This window comes from Myotis brandtii, unplaced genomic scaffold (assembly GCF_000412655.1).
Source record: "Myotis brandtii unplaced genomic scaffold, ASM41265v1 scaffold99, whole genome shotgun sequence".
NCBI classification, from domain to species: Eukaryota; Metazoa; Chordata; class Mammalia; order Chiroptera; family Vespertilionidae; genus Myotis; species Myotis brandtii.
In genome coordinates this window covers 3,737,212-3,761,334 of record NW_005372121.1, presented here as the reverse complement: position 1 = coordinate 3,761,334, position 24,123 = coordinate 3,737,212, and the positions used below count along the sequence as shown (strand labels likewise).

The following is a 24,123-nucleotide window of genomic DNA, read 5'->3' as shown; positions in this document are numbered from 1 at the left end:
AAAGTTTGGAATCCCAGTTTTAGTTACAAGAAATCATGCCCTTGCCCTGCTGTGGTCTTTCCAAAAGGAAACCTTAGCAAATGTTAACTTGTGCAAATGAAATGCCCAGAGCTTCTGTGAAGTTTATACAGAACAGTCCTACTTCACTGTGTGGTTGATTTAAAGACCACACTGCATCCTTTCATCTGTGTGTCTGAGCAGAGAGCCCCTGAGTCAAGGGGATGGTTTGAGGTACTTCCCAAGGAGCCCGACTGGATCCTGAGCCAGCAGCTTGCTCTCCTCTGGAGGCTGACTCGGATCCTCCATGGTCATTGGGTCCCCTCTCACCACTTCCAGGAGGTCACCAGGATGAAAACCAAGAGAAGCTCTCTCAGAGCAAATTCTAAGAGAATTTCTGCTTCATTTCACTTCTCATTCTGAATTGCTAGTAGATTTTTGCTTTGCGATGAGGCACATCCTTGCTTAGACTCTTTTAGACTGAACAGACCTGTGAGATGACCTTATCTGCCCCCTGTGACATCAGATTAAGGTGATTTATTCAAGGTCATAGAACACTTCACTCATGTGTTAAACAAATATCTATTGAGACTGTGTGGTCTGCAGTGTTTGTTTTGGTGGCAGAGCAAGACTAGAATCTAGTGTTCTTATTTCTTACCCAGTGTTCTTTCCTCTACGTCCTTTGCCTCTCCTACCTCCCCTGTCCCCAATGACATGTTGTATTACAGTTATGGGGTATTAATTCACAAGTGTGGATGTTACCTGTGTGTCTATATAATGGATGTGATGTATCTAAAAGAGAGACTCAGGGCCCAAAATCTTTACATAATGGCATCTAGCCTCGTTTCCTCAGAATCTCATGACCAAATGTCATGAGAACAAGACTCAAATTCAACCTGAATGTTTAGTAAGTAGATAAAAACAACTAAGTATCCCATCTGGAATTTCTTAAGGACATTGAAGGAAGTGCTGATGGTGCCAGGAGAGATGAGATGCCTTTAGCTCAGCTCCTCCCCACACTCTCACTGTCCTTCCCACTGATCTCCAGCTGACAGAACACTCTCCTGAGCACTAGGGGCCGGGAGGTAGGAGGGCATAGCGTGGAAAGAGCATGGAATCAGACCGACCTGGGCTTGATTCCAGGCTCCACCATTTCCAGCTGTGAGACATGGAACAATTTACTTAACTTCTCTGAGCCTCAATGTGCTTATCTATAAAATGGGAATAATAACAACAAACTCTGCCATCACTCTGTGGGATTAAATGAGCTGAAGCATGTCAATCAACCTGCCCAGCAAATACCTGGCACTCACAGACAGTGCCCAACATCATGGTTTGTATTCATTCCATGATTTTCTCCTAAGTTATCATGTGGCCATTGACAAGGCATTAAACCTTCCCGGAAGGTTATAAAAGAAGGAAATTCTAAAATGACATTTGCCCCATTTATTTCATAGCCTTATATCAGAAGGCTCTAATTAGAATAATCTATGATGGAGTACATGTTTGGGTTGAAAAAAGAAAAAAACCCATACACAGAAATTACAATTTTTACTGTCTTGATGAGTAGAAAGGAGGCTCAGTTACATCCCTCTTTAGGCCCCACCAGCTCTGTGTATATCTGGGTAGCTCACCTTAATCAACTCGCTTTTGTCCGGATCAGAAAGTTTCTGTTGAGAAATCAGCTGACAGTCGTATGGGTACTCTCTTGCTTATTTTCATTCTGATCTTCCTAAGGAAGATGTTGAGTTTTCAAAAGGTACAGGAGACCAAGGCTCGGTTTTCATTTGTTTATTAGTGTGGACCCATCTTAATGACCTTTCTTCATTCCAAAAAGAGGACTAAGGTCGTTTACAAAGATTAATACATCAATAGAAACTAAAATAAAGTAAAATGGACTATAAAGTAAAAGAGAAAAACAAGAGGAAGCCAGCCGGGTCCATTCCCAGGACCTGGCACAGCATGGCGACCAAGTGCAGGTGCCTGGGGGCCACCAGCCTGACTCCGAGATCCTGGCAGCTCAGAGAAGAGGCAAACTCCAGAGTTTGAGATTCCTGTTGTCCATCAGATAATTCCTATTGTCCATCAGATAAGAGTAAACGTGTTACTCAGGCGAGCTCTCTGAGATTGTTGAAAACCTACACACTCGCCTAGTCGTGGTGAGTAGTGCTGTGAATAATGTCTGAGGTGATCTTCCTACCACAGGCACAGTGATTAGCTTTATTCGGCTGTTCTGATAACATTGTAAAATGCAATTTATGGCCTAACCATTCATCAAAGTCACTTCCATAAGAGCCAGAGCACCCTGTGCAGTTCGCACATTTCTGTTGGTTAAATGCCATCTGAAAAGAACATTTAACGAAACAAAAGGAAAGGAAGGCAAACTCCACAGTCTTTGTCATGAGCGCCCATGAGGATTATTTCTTATAACTTTAATACGAATTGGATATTTACGGATTAAAGGGACATTCTTTTGCAAGAATTTAAAGACCTGCAATTCTACACAGTCAATTTGGGATCAATGTATAACTTTTGAGGGTCCCCTGAGCAGGGTGCAGGATTATCTTTCTCATTAAAACAAACTTACCTGCTCATATACTTGAACGTGCAGCCACACAGCCTCCTCCAGAAGGTGGCTAGAGGGGGAACACCCATGGAGAGGATCAGACTGTTATTAAGAAAAATTGTTCTTTGGGAACCTCCAGAGAGTACAAGGAAGACAAGAAGCCCCTGGTGACCTACTCCATCCAGCAAGGCTACAATGATTTTAACCTGGAGTGAGTATTATCAGTCATTCCCCAACCAGGAATAAAACAAACAAGCTAGGAAACTTATAAGAACCCACTGAATATCTAATTTTAAGTGATATAACTTTTGGAGGTGCCTCTAAGAGGAGGCGGATGAAAATATACTTGCAGGCAGGTCCTTCTAGGTGAGGCATCTGCCACGGATGTTAGAGGAGTTGGTTTTTTGTGTTGTTTTTTTTTAAATTTTGTTTTATTGCTTAAAGTATTACAAAGAGTAGTACATATGTCTCCTTTTTTTTCCCCTTGACCTTCCCCCGGCCTCCCCTACCCCCCAGTGTAGAGGAGTTGGTTTAAGCCATTTTTTTTTGGACAGCAGAACCACTGACATCTTTATGCATAATCTGAATGAAATTCAGAATACTATTTCCCCTCTTTCCACTCCTTCTGGCTACATGCTTATTTTCTTATTTTATTTTTCTTCTGCCTTTCTCTACGATAGCCAATAGATACTATGCCAGTGCCAAACATAAATAGATCTCTATTTAGAAAAACATTCTTAGGTCTTGCCTGTGCTCCACATAAAAGGCCTGGAGGTCTTAGAAGGATGGCTCTGCATGGCTTTCTCTCCTTTTCTTGCTGCCCAATCAACCGTATTCAATGCAACAAGTATCAGTGGTATGAGGCTCTATATTGGATATAGTGGGAGATAAAAACTGGAGTGGAACAGAGACCCTGTCCACAAAGAGCTTTTAACCTAGATTGAGAGTAGGTAAGGCATACTCAGATAACCATAGTATGAGGTACAATGTGATGTAACCTGTAAGTACTAATAGGAAGGGACATAGTGCCACAGAAATATCGGAGGATACTGTGTTGTCTTCTTTTGCCCCAAGTTTTTTACTTGGTTCAGTTCAACAAAACTCTCTGTGCACCTTCTAGGGGCCAGGTCCTATGTGAGGGGCTGGGGGCCCACCAGGATCAAGCCTCAAGAGCTGCTTCTAGAAAGAGTCATCAGAGCTTTGTCAGGGTGTCTGCTTGAGGCCCAGGACTTGGTCTTTCTCTTACATGTTTTGGTATGTCCCCTCCAACAGCCCATCGCCCAGGAGGAGAGAGAGCAAACATTTTTTTTTTCCTGGAGAGGCATTAACATGGAGACACAGCAGCTAGAAATTGGCAAGGTGCCCTCAGAAGGTTGGGGAAGTGATTTATTTTTCCAGACTCGCCACAGGAACCAAAGCCCTGGCAGATGCCTCCCTGAGTTAGCAGCAGCTGATCTGAGTGAGATCAGTATTAATTATTAGCCACTTTTGAGTGTCTTTCTCAGAAACTACAGAGTACTTGGGAAGCCCACACCCTCTTCAATTGCAATCAATACTGTGTACACCTTGTGCAGGGACCTGAGTGGCATGTAATTATAAAGAGTATCGATTCCTAGCAAAAAGGTTGAAAATGTACAAATCCTTCACATAAAAATCAGCTCAGTCTTCCCAAGGCTTGATTAATTTTTTCCTCAAGAAAGAGGCCAATGGTAAAAAACTTGAAATGTTAGCCAGATCAGAGCTATTTCCTGCCAGGAGCCAGATCTGTACACATAATTATTTTTATTCTCTGCGCTGGCATTGATTTGCTTTGGTTGTGTGTTGGAAATATCTCTGTTTTGGGTCCGTAATCCAAGTTATTCAGTCAGTTCCCAGAATGATGTTTTCTACTCACATCTCCCTGTATTATTTTTTCTGTAAGACAATAATCACATGTCTGGAACCTGACTCACCCCTGTGCCCCTCATTCCCTTTCCTAAACCCGCTTTTTCTTCGCTATCCCTCCATTTGCCACCCTCCTTGGCAAGAACATCACTCACCCTCACACACCTCATAGTCACCCAACTGCCTATTTTATTTTGGCCCGATTCCAAGTTCTACTTCTAAGTTGGCATCCACTCCATTCCTGTTAAAATAACTGAAAATCTGGGTAGGTTTTCATCTCTCTTCCTTTTGGCTGCATCTCCCCACTCAGCAGGGGTTACGAACATGGACTCTCCCCACTGCCTTGGCTTCGCTCATGGATGCCCTATCATTTTCTTCCTGGATCCGTTGAATGACTCACACTGTGTTCCAGCTTCTAGTCTTGCGCCCTCCCCTGGCTGTTAAGAGGCCTCTTGAAAATGCAAGTCCGATCATGGCATTTGACTGCATATAGTTCTCCAGTGGCTCCCCATTGCCTGCAATCTAAGGTGGACAAATAATTGTTGATCTGGACATGATAGGCGTTGAGCCTCAAAAGATGCAGCTTATCTCCCGAGCCTCCAAGGTGATGGGAAGACAGCAGCCCAGAGGACCGCAGGAGGGAGCCACATCACAAAGGCCTCCTCACTCTGGCTTCTTTGGAGTTTTGAGTATCGTTGGGCATTGGGGCTGTGTCAGAGCTTTCGTACTAAAAGCTGTTTCCCTGTTTGTGCTGAGCTAGCTTGTCAGTGGGATACAGTCACAGTCCATTCTATTATGAGTAACCCATGTTTCCTCAGCTGGGCAATGAGTTGTTGTTGAGAATATTACAAGGGAATGGACTCCCTGAGGTGTCCCCTCCAAACCTAGTATTTGAGGAAGAAGAGATCCTAATGCCATTACTGGGCTCTCACACAAAGGGAAGGGCCTGCCTGTGATTGAGGAAGAAGAGATCCTAATGCCATTACTGGGCTCTGGCACAATTCTGTGGCATGTCTCAAACAAGACGCTAATGGCAGGGGGCATGGAAAGTACTAACTATCCTGTGTATTGTGGGATGTTTAGCATCCCTAGCCTCTCATGCTAAATGGCAGGCATGTCCCTCCGTCATTGGGACAACCAGAAACCTCCCACATTCCCCACACATTCCAAATGCTCCAGGGGCTGGGAACAGGACTATCCCTAGTTGAGAAACATTGACTCCTGTGACTACTCCTAAGATGTTCCTCTTTCCTGAGAGGGTAACGAAGAGCTGGATTAATCTGTGATCTTTCTATCCCTCCTGTTGCCTCTTCACCTTTTGTAAATGCTTGAGTTCAGATTGGAGTTACATTTCTAGGCTGTGAAATCAAGCTCCATCACTTGATTTCTGGGTTTGACCTTGAATGTGGGCATGACCTTAAACAATTATTTAATCTCTCCGTGTCTCGGTTTTGTCATATAAAATGGAGGATAATAATCATATCTGCCTCAGAAGATTTTTGTGAATATTAAATAAGATAAAGCATGAAAAGTGCTTACCACACTGTCCCCTGTCAGAAGTATGGTAATTGGATGAGATGATGGTGGTTCCTGAGCTTAAGAGTCTTACTTGAGTGAGAACTGGAAATTGATACTTAAAAGTGAGTGAGTACTCCAGAAAATGAAGAAAAGCAGCATGGTGTACCAGAAAGGGTGGAAGCCAATAAATTCTATTGTACGCTCAGCCATTAATCCATGTGTAGCCTTAAATGTGTCGCTTTACCTCTCTGGTCTTTGCTTCCTGTAGTATGAAGTGTTTGCACTACATGGTGTTCAAAAGATTGATTGAGCCCAGCTGGCATGGCTCAGTGGTTGAGCATCAGCCTATGAAGTAGGAGGTCATGGTTCGATTCCTGGTCAGGGCACATGCCCAGGTTGCGGGTTCAATCCCCAATTGGGGGCATGTAAGAGGCAGCTGATCAATGGTTGTCTCTCATCATTGATGTTTCTCTCTCTCTCTGAAATCAATAAAAATATATATATTTTTTTAAAAAGACTGAATGACATGAGGGTTGTGAATGTGCTTGAAAACCTAGAGAGTCTCATAAACAGTTTGATAAGAAATAATGAGTAACTTATTATACTTTTTAGTGTTTCTACCCCTGATTCAAAACCCCCATCAACCAATTGGGAGAATGCACTTAATGGGAACTTCTTGGGAGAGATGCATAAACCTAGAAAGTCCATGCAAGTAAATAGCAGGTGTCTGTGTGACACTGAATTGCTCTGTCACCTCATTTTTCTTTTTTTTTTTTTTTTACTTTCAATATTATTGGTGTTAGATGTACAGCATAGTGGTTAGACTAAGCATGTCAAACTTGCAGCCCAGGGGCCGCATGTGGCCCACAATGAATACTCATTAGCATTACTCATGTATTTCAGCCCTTTGTACTCAGCTGTCTCTTTTGAAATAAACCTACGTTTCTATGAAAATTAAAGATTTATTTATTTATTTATTTATTTATTTATTTTTTGCGGCCCAACATAAACTTAAACCTTGTTTATTTGGCCTGTGTTAGCCTTTGAGTTTGACATGCTTAGGTTAGGCAATCATATACTTTACAAAGTGTTTTTCTCAATATTTTAGTACCCATGGTTATCATACTCTTACTACATTCTCTGTGCTGTACTGTACATCCGTGAGACTATCTTATCACTGTTAAGGGCACTTCTCACCTCGTTCTTGCCAACGTGTCCCCCAGTGACACAGGAGAGAAAGAGCCTTCGGGCATGCAGACATCTCTCGTTAAGAGCTCACACGTGCGTGCGTGCGTTTCCGCAGCTGTCCCTGCTGGTTTCCCGACACCCCCCAATCGTGTTCGGTTCCTTGACGGCTGTCTGCTTGTTGCCCCACAGCAACAAAGGCGGGAGAAGGAGCTGCGGAAGCAGCAGGAGCGGGAGCAGCGCCGGCACTATGAGGAGCAGATGCGCCGGGAGGAGGAGCGGAGGCGCGCGGAGCACGAGCAGGTCAGCTGGGACCGGGGAGCCCCGCAGATGGCCCCGGTGTGAACTCCAGCACCAGCTGTCTCTGGGGTGTGGGTCACCTTCTCTTAGGACTGCTCAGTGTAAGCAGGTGTTTATTCTTTCTCAAGCAGCTATTCTCACCTATTCAAGAAGTCAAATGCACAACCCTGGCAATGTCCACTCATTGAAGCTGGCTTCCTACCCAGGCCAGAGTCCCCTGCCACACCTTGATCTTCTGGCTCGCCCAGCCCTGGGTTTCTGCTTTGAAGGTGGCACTGAAGCGTGAGCCACGAGCCACGTCCTACTCTTTCATTGCTTCAGAAGAGCTTTTCTACGCAGGCAATCTCTGGTCTCCAGGACTCTGAGCCATTGATGCAGGCCCCTGTCTCTGTTAGAATCCCATTCTGAGAGCACAGCAACACTCTGCAGGGTGGTTCCGGTACAAAGACAGCGCACAATGGCCTTCAACAATTATTGTATCCCTGCTGCCTGCACAGGAGCCTCCACACTCCCTAGCATTGTTCATTCCAGGTAGCCCATAAAGAGGGAGCCTGTCATGAAAAGCTTTACAATGTAGCTGGGTTTATTAAAACCAAATAGTCCCAGCCATGTCAGTCAGCCGTTGCAGATAGCTGGCTTGTGCTTTTGACTGCATTGAAATGCTTCTGCTTGGGTGCAGCATACTTTTCCTGTTTGGTGAGGAGGTGGCTGGGTATTTTCCCCCCTCCTTCCTTTCACACTTTACTTGGCAGCTCTTGTCAACCTTTGAAATTACCTGTTCTTTTTTTTCCCCTCCCTCTCTCTCTCTTTGTGTTCCTCTGAATTCTCTGCTGCCTACCTCTCCAGGAGTACATCAGGCGACAGTTAGAGGAGGAGCAGAGACAGTTAGAGATCTTGCAGCAGCAGCTACTGCATGAACAAGCTCTACTTCTGGTAATGGGAAAGCCGGGAGCCAGCTCACCTGCTCTGTGTTCATATGTGTGTGCACGTGTGTGCATGTGTGTGTGTGTGTGTGTGTGTGTGTGTGTGTGTGTATTTGTCCTCCTAATGTGCCAATCCAGAAGAGGAGATCCTTCAAGCCTATGGACCTCGAAAATCTCATAGAAACTTCATACATTTCCTGACCCAGTTTTCCGAGTCTCAGTACATTTAATGCATTTGTTATGTATTCTTTAGTAATTCCATCTATCTGTAAAACTTAAACATGAATACAGCCTTATTATAAGTTTAGACTATTTTTGAGACTGTGTTTATTGCAGAGTGATTTTTAAGGTCATCAGCAACATGTTAGAATACAATCACGCAAAATGCACCTCTTCCATAAGAACCCACTCAGCCCAGCAGTCATATTTCATTTGCAGACTATTAGTTTTACCCTCATGATGGGAACATTTTGCAGCTTCCACTTGAAGTACTTTTTGTTATTATTGCAATGCTCTCCAAATGAGTTTCTTGATGTCTTTTTTTTTTAACTGAATTTTTATTTGGTGGCACTATATTTTTTAGCCTGTACATAGGTTTGCTGATGGCTTTTGTTGATCCAAGTTCTGCTAAACAAATGATAGTTTAGGCAATGTCTTTAGCCACTCTTTCAGTTTTGTACTTAGTTGTACATGTTTGAATGGTTTAATTACTAAATTAGGAAGTGGATGGTTCCTTATAGGGGTTGTGTACTGACCATCCAAATGTCCTCATTATTGCCACTGCCTTGGTTGTAACTCATCAAGGATAAGTTGCTTTGCAATGGGTAGCGTTCTGTAGGGATTGCCATTAAAGCAATCGTGTTTTCACTAAGTGCCACGTTCTGTGTAGATGTTAAGCCAAAGCTGCAGCTTTTCTCTGTGGCACATCCTGATATCCTCCCGTGGTTCTGTCATTATTGAGGTCCTTTTGTTACTTAGCATCACTTTTGACTCCATTGCATGCTTAGCTGGTACTGGCCAATGGTTTCTGTATGGTGATTTGGCCTTTCTTTGCTGCTCTTTCCTGGCCTGGACAGGAATATAAGCGCAAACAATTGGAAGAACAGAGACAAGCAGAAAGACTGCAGAGACAGCTAAAGCAAGAAAGAGACTACTTGGTTTCTCTTCAGCATCAACGGCAGGAGCAGAGGCCTGTGGAGAAGAAGCCACTGTACCATTACAAAGAGGGAATGAGTCCTAGTGAGAAACCAGCATGGGCCAAGGAGGTGAGTGAGCAAGCAAGTGTAACAGCGCCCTGTTGGCAGGCTACTGGCCATAATGAGTTCATCCAGTAAAAGTGGAGAGTCAAACCAGTGCTACGAATCTAGAAAACGATTCATTGTATTGTGTGCACACAGCTTCTGGAAGAGCCATAACATTATTTTTGTAGAGAAATGGCAAGTCACCTTAATTTTTTTGTATCTTTTTGAATACAGTGAATTTTCGTAAGCAAAAACAGGAAGTAGAAAAATTTTCCGTATAGGAGTGCAACCGAGTTTGAAGAATGAGGAATTTTAGCGAGTTTTCCATAGAATTATATGACCCAGGATGTAAGGAATTCCAGATAAAATCATTTGTTTTGCAAATACTTCCAAAGTAGTGGTCTTTTTTTGCTCAACTATGAAAATATTTTTTAGGAACTTGGCTTAGTGATGAGCTATTTTTAAAAATCTCATTAATAACAGTTGGGATGGTAGAAAAATAGGGTGACAATCAAATAGATAAAGCAAACAATATAATAACTCCAGCCAGCCAAAATCAACAACTCTTCTAGGGAGTCACAGTATCACCTTGTGTGCGTAATACCCTGGTTTTCAGTTCTGTCCTTATTTGTGGCACCTAGTAATTTCCTTTATTTTCTTCTGAACATAGTTCATCATTTAAAAGGATGTTGGCATTATTTTGTGTTCTGTTCTAATATCTTCATGTATTTATAGTTAGAGCTTATTTCAAGTTATCTAGACTACAATGTTACCAGAACCATATTTCTTACATAAGATCCTATTTTTATAAAAATTTTCTTTTTATTTTTCTATTCTCTTACATATGTATAGAAAATGCTTGAAATGATATTGTCCTAATGTTAATGACAGTTGTTTATGGGAGGAAGAAACTACAGGATTTTTTTTCTTTCAGTCCTTTGTAATGATTATGCACTGTTTTTGCAAAAATAACTTTTTTATTTTCAAACTTAAACTGAATTTGTAGAGAAAATAATTTGATTTCCTATAAAGAACGTGTTCGATCATTTTCCCTTTGAGTCTGTAAATATGATTGGCATTTGCCTATGTCTGTAACAGCTGCCTCTTTCTCTTAGATCAATAATTTAATTCTGTGATCCTACTCCCCAGAAAGCGCCAACCCCTTAATAACCCACCTCTTCTTCCAGCTAAGCAGAATCATTATGCTATTAAACAACAGGTGATGTGCATTCTGGCTGGCAGAGATGTGCCACCTCCTTCCACTGCTAAACCATTTTCTAGCATCCCAAGTTGAAACCTTCAGCTAAGCCAGACTTACAGCTTCTGATTATGGCAGGTCTTCCGAAGACTGAAAAACTAGCCTCTACTAAACTAATGCCAGTAGCACCTGCAGAAATTAATGATTCCAGATCAAGACACCTGTTTGAGGATCACTTATGGAAGAAAAATGGACCAGCTTGTCCTATTAGACTTGGACTTGAAGAACATCTGAAGCCCCAGGAAGCTTCAAGGACCATAGTGAGATCTCCAATGTGATCTTGCTCACAAGGAAGTAGCCTAACAACAGAGTTAGGATCTAAGGTCATTGTGCATCTCCAAAGTGATAAGTCCCCAGTTGTCCATTACTGCAATTAAGGAGGACCTTAGAGACGCACGTGGACCTCCGTACAAGAGGGCCATGAATTTATACATTCTCACAGGTACCTTACCTCCTCTAAGAAGTGCTGCATCACTAAAGGACCTCTCCTGGATGCAAGCACCTGACCTTCAGTGTTCCAGCCACAAGCACAAGATTAAGACAGGGACACCTACAGATCCCATTGGAAAAGACCATGATACCTTGCTAAGCACCCCAGAATTCCTTCTTTCCCCTGTGCCAAAAAAGGGGGGAAAGCCCAAAGCAGTTTCCACTTCCTTCCTTCTGCCTCTACCCAGCATGTTCTGATTTGAACTTAACCATTTTGACTTCATTGTTTTCTAGTTATTATTCATCCTCTCTAATCAGTAGTTCACAACAGTTCCTGAGCTTTCAGAAGCCAAGGCATTCCTGGGGACAAATCTTTGCAGATGTCACCAAAGCAGTTTTCTAGGACTCCTGATTCCCCGGTGCTTCCTGGCCAGGCTCCTGGCAGTAAAAGGAACATAGCAGTTGGGTACGCAAACAACATGGCCATGTCATCAAGCACTCCCGATGTGTGGTTCCCTGGCCATCAAAAGTCTGGGCCACCTCTGGGGGTGACATCTTCCAAGGTCCCTGGTTGCCCTAGCAGCTGGTGCTCTTCCTTCGGGCTTCATGCACTTCTAGCCATGTGAGAGCATTCTTTGGGGATTTCATATTTAGTCCTATCCTCCCGGGTGTGGTTCACACAATCCAGCTTTCAACGAACCATCAATCTATTCATGAAACAGTTCCCAAGTTTTAAAGTGGGTGTTCATATTTTAGAAGAAAGATGAAGCATTTAGATGATAAAATGAGTGACAAGTGCTAAATTTGGGATCGGAGCAACTGGTGTAAAAATAACAACAAATAATTGTCTGCCTTGGTTTGATTCATCATTATTTTAACACCCATTTTTTTAAAATAGGAATAAAAATAAGTGAGGATCCTTATCATATTAACCTTTAATGTTTCTCATGAGCAATGTACGGACTTTTCTTTTAGAGCATTATTTACAGATCTCTTTTCTTATACTAGGAAGATAGGTGGGGCTCAAAGTAGCCGAACGGTAACATACATTTCAATACTTTAGATATGGACAGAATCTCAAGCTCGGCGCTATATTAATTATCAACTGATAAAAAGAACCTGGGTTAAACTCTCTACTGAAGGTAGAATAAAAGGTACCATTTTCATTTTCAAATCATCCTCTGCCAGGAAATAAATTTGAAAATATCCTCACCAGGAAGGAGTGGGTAGCTGTGCCCATGCCATGGTCTCCTATGATACTGGATCTGGGCTTTTTGCCCCATGGGCCATTGAAGACGCCACCCAGTTGTCTTCTACCCAAGCAGCCTCCTCTATGACCTGTTCCAGAGTTAGTTTTCTAGCTCAACTCCATCCCTATCAAGATGGTTTTTCCTTCTTTGATTACTTTTCCACCCACTTACTTCTCTTCCTTATTCCAAATCCACACTTTGTCCTTGAAATGTAATGTTGTGATAATGCTTCTTCCTCTGTGTTTTTTGTTGTTTCATCTTGTGAAACCTAAGTCATCATCGCATTTCTCATTACCTTTCTCAGCAGTTTGATGGATGCAGTAAGAACAAATGAAAATACTTGATCATTTGCAAACCTTTTTGAGCTCTTTCCTCTCTCCTTTTGCTGAGTTTCCATCTGTCCTGAATGTCACATTTACTTTGATTCTCAGATCTCAGCCAGAAGGAAATATTAATGTCTCTATTAAAAAAAGGGGGATTATTCTCACCCCTTTAAAATTCTTTGCTATTTCTGGATTGGAATGGAAGTCAAATTTGTTCTGTGAAAACATCAATGTGATATTCTGGTAAACATCAGCAAAATTTGAAAGTCTTTCTTTTTCTCACTGTCACTTTTTGAATGATGAAGTTTCCTTTTTCTTATAATGGAACAGATTCCTTTCCTTAACATTGTATATGATTGTTTGGACCTGCCAGTAACTATGTGTGCCTCCCTACCCCACCCCCACACTTTTTTTTTGCACTAACACATAGCAGTGACAGAATGCTCTACCAACATGAGATTGTATTTTAATTTTTTTTAACACTCTTTCATGTTCTCTCTCTGTGATGTATGCCAGTCATCTGTTCATGGTTTTATTTGGCAAATAATTGGCCAGAATGTCTCTATTTTAAAAAGAAATATGTTTTTATTGATTTTTAGAGAGAGGAAGGCAGAGGGATAGAGAGAGAGAAGCATCAATGAGAGAGAAACATCGATTGGCTGCCTCCTGCACGCCCCCAACCAGGGATTGAGCCCGCAACCTGGGCATGTGCCCTGACCAGAAATTGAACTGTGACCTCCTGGGTCGACACTCAACCACTGAGCCACACTGGCCTGGAACCAGAATGTTTCTTTATGTCCCATCAGCTCATGGACTTTGAAATCCTGTTCATAAGAATTCCCTTCTCCATTTGGTTTTCCCTATTCTACACTGATGAGTTATTTTATATATGAGGTTACTAAATTGCCATTTCGATAGTTTACAACTCTGCTCCTACCTTTCCTCAGTCTCTGCTTATCTTTCTTATGATTTCGCTTGAGAGAGACCTAGAAGGAAGCAGTAAGGAGTTTGAGTTCAAGTTCTTCTGCTTCCTTGCTGTGTGACCTGGGACAGGTCCTGAAGCCTTCTTGAGTCGCAGCGCCCCATCTAGATTGCCTGCCTTGCAGGAGGGAGGGCAATCATGTGAGTGTGCCATTGAAACTACAGGCACTGTACAGATGCAAATTAAATATAATATTAATATATTTATTGTTTCCAAGGCTATTGTCACCCACAAGGAATACGTGTTTGCCTTTGTTGTGTCTGGTTGGGATTTCACATGAGCAGTGTACACATCTCTCTCATATCCTGTCCCCACCTTCCCAAGTGATAGGTGCATTTCCCGTCTCTGCTTAAGATTTGCCTCATTTTTTTTTAAGTTATGTGCTTATTCATATGAGGATCAATATTTTTCTCTGGCATCATTGGACCTCTTGGAAAAGTAGTTCAGGCCCTTATCTTTACTTTTTTTCTTTATTGATTAAGGTATTACATGTGTGTCTTGATCCCCCCATTCCCCCCCACTCATGCCCTTACCCCCTGTTGTCTGTGTCCATTGGTTAGTCTTATATGCATGCATACAAGTCCTTTGGTTGATCTCTAGCATTTCCTATGAATGAGTCTTCCCTGTCCTCAAAGGTATCTCACAAGAGATATCCCCAATCTACTCAGTAACCCCTGCCCATGTGGTTTTGCCAAAGGACAAGATGGCTCAATTCTTTATGTGCCCAGCAAGCGCAGGGTCAAAGTATTTAATGAGCACTTAAAAGTCATTTGTTGACTTGTCTCTTCTCCAGCATTGCCTGTAAAGACGGAAAATTCAAACTGTTTTGTTCAGTTGGAATAAATAGGAATTTCCATAAGATTGTATTCAGTTTACCACATATTAGCTCTTAAGTAAGGTCTTCTAAAACCTTCATAGATCCCACAGCCCTACATCATATAAAATATTATTAAAATGCACCCATATGACATAATAAATATATACTTGCTGTCAACATTTTTAAAATTACTTCTATAATTTTGTTTTGAAATTCTCTCAGCAAATATTAATTATAGCCAAGTGAGAAATTCTAAGCTATAAATTGTTTTCAAGTATACAAAGCAATTTAACAATTGACATTGATATAATGTGTTTCTTAATATATTCTTATTTCTTTTGAAAATTTTTTGGAAATTGTGCAATCAATGAATTTTTCAGGTCTTCTGTATTTGTGAGCTTTTATACATCTCAGAGGCCTTAGACATCACTCCTATAGTACCCAATGGACAACATAGCCCTGCCTGGAACAGAATTTTCTTTCTGAGACCACAGTTATTTTTTCTTTTTCCCTATAATGCTATAATAAGTAGTACAGCATTTCTGCAGAGGTGATTCAAGCCTCTCCAGAGTTATTTTAGTTTTTATGTTAAAATGATTCTTTTAATAAGAAAAAAAATGCTTTTATAGTGTAATTGATGTGTCTCTCCTAATCTTGTTCTCCATATTCATGGATAATCCCTTCAACTATAAAATTCTTTGAAGTAGATTTCTTTTTTGGTATGGTCTGGCACCTTGGCACTGTCTGATGCTATTAGAAGACTTTTTTTTTATGGTACTTTTGGTATTTTATGTCTTCTTGGCAACATGAGATTGGAGCAGAGGTTCAGCTAATAGATTTTTTTTTTATTATTGTGTAAGGCAAATTGAAACATACCTTTATTGTACCCCAATTTTCAATCACGTATGAACTTATTTGGGGGGGGGGAGACACTTTCTTCTTTTGTCTCACATATCTCTCTCTTTCATTCAGGTAGTAGACATGAGATATAATGAATCAGGGGACAGGTGTTGGCTGGCCTAGTATCAAAATAATCAGAAGGGCCTACTCCTGGACACACTGCTCAGCTTCTCCTCTGTCCATCTGAAACTGGTATTAGGATGTTTGATAGAAGTAGTCTCATTAGGACAGGCCATGCTCTTTATCGAGCCTCCTGGAACACCTTCTTGCCTCTCAGCAGGGAATGGGAAGACATGGAGGCTTGGTGTGCTCTGCTTGATTCCATTCTCCGCCCCCCCTGTCCCATGAGTCAACTCAGAGCTATTTTCTGTTTTCCCAAGCAATCTTAACGCCTGTCATAGTTCCCTTCCTCTCCTTCCCTGACCCCTCGGCTTTGTGATCAATCAGCAAGATAATATCCCAGTCAATGCAAGATGAACTCTTAAGCAGGTCCCAAATTCCCAGCTAACTAAAATAGCACAAGATAACGAATAAGAGAAAGGTGATGGCTTAAGTGTTCTATGTTTTTGTGATGGTGTTTATTCTAACAGAAAAGAGCTTTTTCACAAATTCTTGGCTCCTTGAAAATGAGTTGATCAGAGGGACAGAAAAATGGCTATTCGAGTGACTACAGAAAATCCTTCATAGGAAGTAATTCAGCTTCTATCCATCTGTCCATTGAATCTCTCTCGCTCTCTCTTTTTTTGTTTGTTTGTTCGTTTGTTTCTAGGTAGAAGAACGGTCCAGGCTTAACCGGCAGAGTTCACCTGCCATGCCTCACAAGGTTGCCAACAGGATATCTGACCCCAATCTGCCCCCAAGGTCGGAGTCCTTCAGTATCAGTGGGGTTCAGCCTGCTCGGACTCCCCCTATGCTCAGACCAGTTGATCCACAGGTACATCCTCTCCTTTGTTCCATTGGCCATTTCAATAGGGAGACAGGTGAATCTACTAAAAACCCAGGGGATTGTAACATGGATTCAGGCACTGGGCCAGTGAAATGTTGGCCCTTAATATACAACCTATAGCAGTTTAAGAGGCCCCTCTAAATTTGAAGGGTAGAGGAAGGGGTGAGAAAAAGAAAAACACCTCCTTAACGTTGAGCCCACCACAAAGTCACTTGGTAAATTGGCCTCACTGGAGAACCGTAGAAGTTTCTGTGAGGTGAGAACAAACATCTTTCTTTTAGTTTTAATTACCGAAATAAAATTTAAATCGACCTTTGATATGTAAACTATTATATTACCTCTTGTTCCTTGGGATTTGGGTGTGATTCGGAAACTGGAAAAATTAGATGGGCGTGAATAGCAGTGTGTCTCCTAAAAGTGTGGTCACAGGACCAGCAGCATCAGCCTTACCCCAGAACTTGGTAGAAATGCAGATTCTCCGGTCCATCTCAGACCTGCTGAGCAACACCCAGAATGGGTGTGGCAGCCTGTGGTTTAACAAGTCCGCAGGTGATCTGATGCACTGTAGAGTTTGAGAACCACCATTTTAAACTAGCTGGAAAAAGGAAAAAGATTATGCCACTTTTAGAAAAAGAGGAAGTTTCTGGACATTTTAGAGGACTTTTAAAATTATATATGGCAAAATAAAATAAAATATGAAGTGAAATAAAGTATATGATTTCATGAAAAATAAAGATAGCTGCTTTCACCCAAATGTCTTCAGTTCCTTCCAGGCATCCACCTGTATTAACACGTGCATAAATATTTTGAGGTCACCTTTAAAAGATGTAATGCTATTTGGACTACAGTTTAAAGGAGTAGTGCTAAAATCAACGATTCTTGTTTTTAAGTTTGCCTTTTGCATATGAGGTCCAAGATTTGTTGGTACCAGCCAGCTGAGCATATCTTGCCCTTGGTTGTTTTAATTTGCATATAATTCTTCCATGTCTGACCTTTCATAGGATACATTTTTATAGGAACTTCTCTTTTAGCACACAGACCCTCTTTTAAAACCCCGAACTTTGACCTTTGAGGGTACTTTTGCTCTGTAAAAGGGAGAGTAGAGGAAAATTTTATGAAACATCATGTAAGTGACTAGGAAATAAAAATATAGATATCTCCCAGCCGGCACAGCTCAACAGGAGGTTGCAGGCTTGATCCCCAGTGTGGGGCATGCAGGAGGCAGCTGATCAATGATTCTCTCTCATCACTAATGTTTCTATCTCTTTCTCCATCTCCCTTCCTCTCTGAAATCAATAAAAATATATTAAAAAATATATAGATACCCCATGACAACTAATTGGATTAGCATTTTTCAGAAGTTTTGATTATTGTTATTTCTTTGATGCTTTTAAGTAGGTTTGTGTTTTGTGCTAGATATCTTTAAAATATACTTTGTTGTAATAGTATTATTTAATGAAATTCAATATTATTATAAATTTGGTTACAGCTTTATTCTGGTGGAAGCATAACATTCAGCTGAGCTAGACTTTGAGGATTTTCTCTGAACTATAATAACATTCCAAATTCCAGCTTACAGGGGGTCTGAAGAGGCTGGGGCATAACTGCTCCAGGATAAGACCTCCAGGGCAAGAAGAAGGGGGCTAGGCTTATGGAGGGGGCTGGAGAAATGCCCCCCAGCAGTCCAGGCACTGAGATTTCAGACCAAAGAGGATATGATAGGTCCCTTGTCCAAACCAGATACACAATTTAATTTAGAAAACATTCTAGATGTTTCCTCAACCAAGATTTATTGAACTCCTTCCACATTCCAGGCACAGTGCTAGACTTGGAGATACAATGTCGATGTGTATGGAGGGGGCTGGAGAAATGCCCCCCAGCAGTCCAGGCACTGAGATTTCAGACCAAAGAGGATATGATAGGTCCCTTGTCCAAACCAGATACACAATTTAATTTAGAAAACATTCTAGATGTTTCCTCAACCAAGATTTATTGAACTCCTTCCACATGCCAGGCACAGTGCTAGACTCGGAGATAGAATGTCGATGTGGCTCCTTTCTCCGGGGAGCTTGCCTTCATGTGGGAGGGGGAGACAAGCTTACATGACATTAACAAAGAAGTGTGAGCAGTGCTAACAGCAACAGATACTCTGAAATCTAGATTTTAATGATTTGTCTTAAAGAGCCAGATTAATACCCAAAGACTGCATGTCTTTCCTGCATGAGAAATATCACCACATGCTAAATTATGAGACAACTCTAAAAGAAATGTCCTGGAGTTAAGATGTATATGATATCATAGGTGGTAAGAGCCAGTCATCACAAAGCAGGAGAGCCTAGCAGTCGGATGTACCATTGGGGATGTATGGGTTATGGTCCAGGCTCTGGTACCCATTAGCTGTGAAATCTAGGCTATTACTTAACCTCTCTGTACCTTTCATTCTCACATGTAAAATGGGGAAAATAATTGTATCAACCTCATGGTGGACTTAGTGAGTTCCCAAGCAGTAAACTATCCAGAGCAATTCTTGTTTTACAGCACAAGAGCACTCTCTAAAGTCAAGGTCGGGGGTTTTCAAGAATGCTGTTTCCAATATTAGAAGAGGAGTACTTATATATGTATTGCTGGTCAATACATGTTCACTTAAAATTGTTAATGTTACTATCATCCCACTTATTTCACTGACTTCTTAGCAAGTAAATCACTTAACTTTTGGCCAGGAACCATGGTTGAGCCCTACAGATAGCTCTAAGTGGAAAATTTTGAAGAGCTCTTAAAAGTGTGTTGTAGATCGCTGTGATGGGCTTTATGTACACCAATCCTTGTGCCCTATAACTTTATTTTCTCTTTCACTAAGTGAGGTACTTACTAACTGATCTGTTCTTTCTCCTAATAATCCTGCTCTGATGTTGGTTTGATGCTTAGATCCCCCATCTGGTAGCTGTAAAATCCCAGGGACCTGCCTTGACCGCCTCCCAGTCAGTGCACGAGCAGCCCAAGGGCCTCTCCGGGTTTCAGGAGGCTCTGAACGTGACCTCGCACCGCGTTGAGATGCCGCGCCAGAACTCGGATCCCACCTCGGAAAACCCTCCTCTCCCCACTCGCATTGAGAAGTTTGACCGAAGCTCTTGGTTACGACAGGAAGAAGACATTCCACCAAAGGTAACATCACTGGGCTGTTCTCATTGCCATCACCAACATCGTCATCATCGTTGATGGTGATGATTACCCCTGTTCCAGACCTTTCATAGCAATGGACGTTATGCCAAAGCACCGTCCCTTGTCACGTTTGTTTTGGTCCCTCTTGATTCCCACGCTATGAATTGGATTGCCATTTATCATTTCTGACCTCTGTTTTCCCCAAAGAGACAGAGGCTCAGGTTGATCAGAGGACTTGGAAGTGTATATCCTCTCTCCAGAATTAGAACTCTCAACCCCAAATATTTCAAACTACTGTTTTACTATCCACATTAAGAAAAGAATAATGGATATTTTTATTGGTGACTGAATCTATATTTAGACAAATTAAAAACTTACAGATAAAAAATAGAAAATTCATTTATTCCTATTTTTAACAATACAAAGTGAAACCAGAGTATATAATATCATAGGTGGTAAGAGCCAGTTCATCACAAAGCAGGAGAGCCTAGCAGTCGGGTGTACCATGGGGGGGATGTATGGGTTACGGTCCAGGCCCTGGTACACATTATTATTGCAGGTGTTCAGAAAATATTATTGCTCCTATAATATTTTCATTAGTCTCATTTATGGAAAGCTTCTTGTCGGCCAGGTCATCATTTAATTCCAAGTTTAACTTATTAGTGAGGATAAAACTCTAGGGTAAAATGACCCTCACCCCACACTGCACAGCCCTGGGTTTGGTTTCTTTGTTTTTGCCTACAAAAGTTATTACTCATTCCAAAAATTGCCCATGTGACCATGCATCTCACTGCAGAGAACCTGGAAGTATTTAAAAATAGTGGAGAAATTTTGCATCAGATTCTCCCTGGTTCAGGATTCCCCAAAATTGCCCATGTGACCATGCATCTCACTGCAGAGAAGCTGGAAGTATTTAAAAATAGTGGAGAAATTTTTGCATCAGATTCTCTCTGGGTCAGAATTCCCCTTTCTTCTGAACTCAGCATAAGAGCTATGGCAAATGCGATATTGCGCAATGTCCAGTGACCAGTGCCATTGTTGATTCCAGAAAAAAATATAAAACAATAACAAAAATAGATAATACCACATGATTTCCAAACATTTTTGCTTCCTTGTCTTCTAATTCACTAATTCGGTCCTCCGCTTCTCCTAGTCTACTGTTGATGCTTTCAATGGTGTTTTTTATTGCAGCTATATCGCTCTTCATTTCTTCTTGGGTCTTGCATAAGTTATTGATTTTTTCATCTGTTTCTTCTTGCTTCTTGCATAAGTAGTTGATTTTTTCCTCCATCCGGTTTATGCACGCTAGGACCCTTATTCTGAATTCTTTTTCTGTCATGTTGCATGCCTCTGTCTCACTTAGCTGCTTTTCTGGCGAGTCCTCCTTTTCTTTCCTTTGGGGGTTTCTTTGCCTACCCATGTTTGATCTCACTGACATATCTAGATGTTGAGTCGTTCAGTGGCTGCTGCCTGGGTGGCATTGGCTCCTTGGGTTGTGGTTGCTCCTTGGGTAGTTGCGGTAGCAGCTGCTCCTCAGTTGGCAGCAGCTCCTCTGGTGGGTGCTGTTCACAGCTGTGGTGACTCTTCTGGCTTGTGGGGGGAGGCTTCACGTACAGCTGCTGTTCCTCAGACAGAGGGTGTGGTGATCAGGAGGCTGCTGTTACTTGGATCTGCTTTAAATATGTAACTTTCTGTAGAAAAATTGTTTTGTGTCCATATTATCAGTGAAGATAATCCTGAAGGATGAATCTGTGGTTCCTTATATCATAATTTCCCTTTCATTTCAATGTGAAAGGCCAACATGACATTTTGCTTTGTTTCGAGAAATGCTGGAAATCTCTCTGATTCTAGCTCCAGTTGTCTTTAGTGAGGCCTGAAGCAGGGGGTCCCGCGGGGGTGAGGCCGACGAAGCCCTAACGAAGCATGCCCGACTCCAGAGACCAGGTTCAGTGACGCAGATCCCCAGGATTCCCCTTTCTTCTGAACTCAGCATAAGAGCTATGACAAATGCGATATTGCGCAATGTCCAGTGACCAGTGCCATTGTTGATTCCAGAAAAAAATATAAAACAATAACAAAAATAGATAATACCACATGATTTCCAAACATTTTTCCTCAAACGGATATTGTAAGAGGATATCCATTGTTTTACAAGATCTGGGGAAACTGAGAATAGAGGTTATCGGTCCCCTCTAAAAGCATGCAGGCACACGTTTGTAAACTCTGGGAGAAAAATTTAGATCAATACAAACATTTCAGGTTTTAATTGTTCATTAGACTCTTTCTTCTCTACAACTATTTAAGCTTACAAAACAAGAAAGGAAGACAGTACAAGTGATATTTAATTTGAGCAGGTGAGAGCACTGATTTGGTCATTTTGCTTCATGTCACTGACTCGTCTTTCTAGGTCTTTATCTTAAAATATATTCTAATAACCAACAAAATTTCTATTAATGTGAATATCATTTAATTTATTGATAATCTTAACATAGGGCACATTTTCAAAATATCTAGTACAAAACACTAAAAGAGCCCCTCCCCTCCTCCAAAAAAAATGAAGAAAAACTGAAGTACCTGATGAATGTTGAACCCAATTAGCTGTCACGGGACATCAACATTTTCATTTCCTGGCCACTTTCATAATGTAAGTTTTCTCTCTACTCTCCCCTCATGTTGGACTCCTTAAATACAGTTACCATATTTAAAAAATGTTTCATAAAAGAAGGCATTCTTGAATTCTACCTTAGGCCCTTGCCAGGTTAACTAATGATACATACATTTTCCTAATGTACCTCGCAGTGCGATTGGTACTCAGTCTTTTTAAAGACCCGTCCAGTATTTTCAGTGTTAATCCTGTTTTCTATTATATTTGCAGATTGACCTTTCAAAGCTGTGTTTGGGGTGTTATTATTCATTAGTAATTGCGAGTTGATGAGGAAGTGGAAACATGCAAGATCTACTGCAATAGTTTCTCTGAGCTCACTGACATGTGGCTTTTGTCCCAAGTTCTCGCCTGATACCCTAGTTTCTCACCAGATTTCATAATTCCCTTACTGTTTATCAGTTGTGCTGTGAGCCTAAAATGAAACTCAATTTATCTGGATGGTTCTTAACTGATGTAATTTCCAGTGATCAGGTGAGTTCATGGTACCCTAAAGAAATTTCTGGCATCCACCAGGCTTGCACACAAAAAAGGGAACTCAATGAATGAAAATAATGAGCATGACCTGTTTTTAAATTTGTTTTTAAAATTCAGGACCACATTCCTTAATGGTTGCTGAATATGCCTCAATGCGTTTTGTTTGATTTTATTTAGGGAGTTCAATCGTTCTTTCAGAAATGAAAGATGTTTCTTCCCTGTTTCCGATCATTGCTGTAACTCCTGGCAAATCTTTTTCTCAGGCAATCACTTATGGAAGCTATTTTATGGAAAATATTTCTGAATTCTGCTTTTCTTTCAGGTGCCTCAAAGAACAACTTCTATATCCCCAGCGTTAGCCAGAAAGAACTCTCCTGGAAATGGTAGTGCTCTTGGACCCAGACTAGGATCTCAGCCCATCAGAGCAAGGTAAAGGGGAAAGACAGTTCAGGTCTTTCAGCCCCCACCGTCGTCGTCATTATTGCTCTCCTAAAAAATGTCTTTGTTCTTTTTCATGTCAGAGGCATATTGACTGGCCGTCTGGACTGTACTCTTTGGTGGGACAGAGCATAGGCCTTCTATTCCTTCAGCAGCTTTTCCCAGACATCGGTGTGCAGTGGGGGCTCATGAATGAATGAGTGAATGAATCAATGAATGAATAAATGAATGAATGAGGCAACCCAGAAGCCAATCAGATGTAGCTTCCCTGACAGTTTTAAAAATTGTGGAGTAAAATTGCAAGGATAAGCCTGGTTGTAGTATCGCAAACCATCCCTTGAGAGACCATTTTATGGAATCAACAGAAGAAAATGGCCTGATTTGAGGGGATTCTTAGCATCAGGTCCAGAAATGTGCCCTGAGGACCACTGAGACATTGGAAAGTAATTGCCAAAGAAATGCATTGGGGACCAGCTGCAGAGCTCCCCTCGCTTGGCAAATGACACAGGGACCAGCCCATCGGAGGAACTCCCCTGTTGGATTATGGAGGGCCACTGAAATGCAGTCAGGCTTCCACTGGGGCTCTGTACTCTCCGAGAATTTTCCATCAACCATGTACAATCCTGCAGACAGGAAGTTGCATCCACCTACCGGTTGGTGCAGAGATCTTGAGAGAAGCTGGAAAGTAAACAGCATCGTTACAGTATCGGGGCAGATTTTCTGTGGGAACAGATGCTGTTGGCTGCTACAGCTCCTCAAGCTTCCCTCAGAGTTTTCATGATGAAAACTCCCCTTTTTAGAACCAACTGAAATAGCAAAAGGCCTCTGCTGAGACTATAAAAAGGATGAGCTTGGACAGCCTGTTTTG

The 24,123-nt window shown here is 41.6% G+C and overlaps 1 protein-coding gene across 9 annotated transcripts in view; it reads left to right on the top strand.

Moving 5' to 3' along the window:
• TNIK (TRAF2 and NCK interacting kinase) overlaps positions 1–24,123 on the top strand; it is a 349,621-nt gene that overhangs the window by 267,471 nt on the left and 58,027 nt on the right. For 3 of the 9 annotated variants that reach the window (XM_005886582.2, XM_005886581.2, XM_014533575.1), the window contains 6 exons: positions 7,343–7,453; positions 8,297–8,383; positions 9,450–9,638; positions 16,343–16,507; positions 19,445–19,681; positions 23,140–23,246. In XM_005886582.2, the coding sequence (XP_005886644.1) occupies positions 7,343–7,453; positions 8,297–8,383; positions 9,450–9,638; positions 16,343–16,507; positions 19,445–19,681; positions 23,140–23,246 (896 nt within the window). The remainder of the gene's footprint in view (positions 1–7,342; positions 7,454–8,296; positions 8,384–9,449; positions 9,639–16,342; positions 16,508–19,444; positions 19,682–23,139; positions 23,247–24,123) is intronic. The other 6 variants (XM_005886584.2, XM_005886583.2, XM_005886578.2 and 3 more) reach the window with 3 other exon arrangements.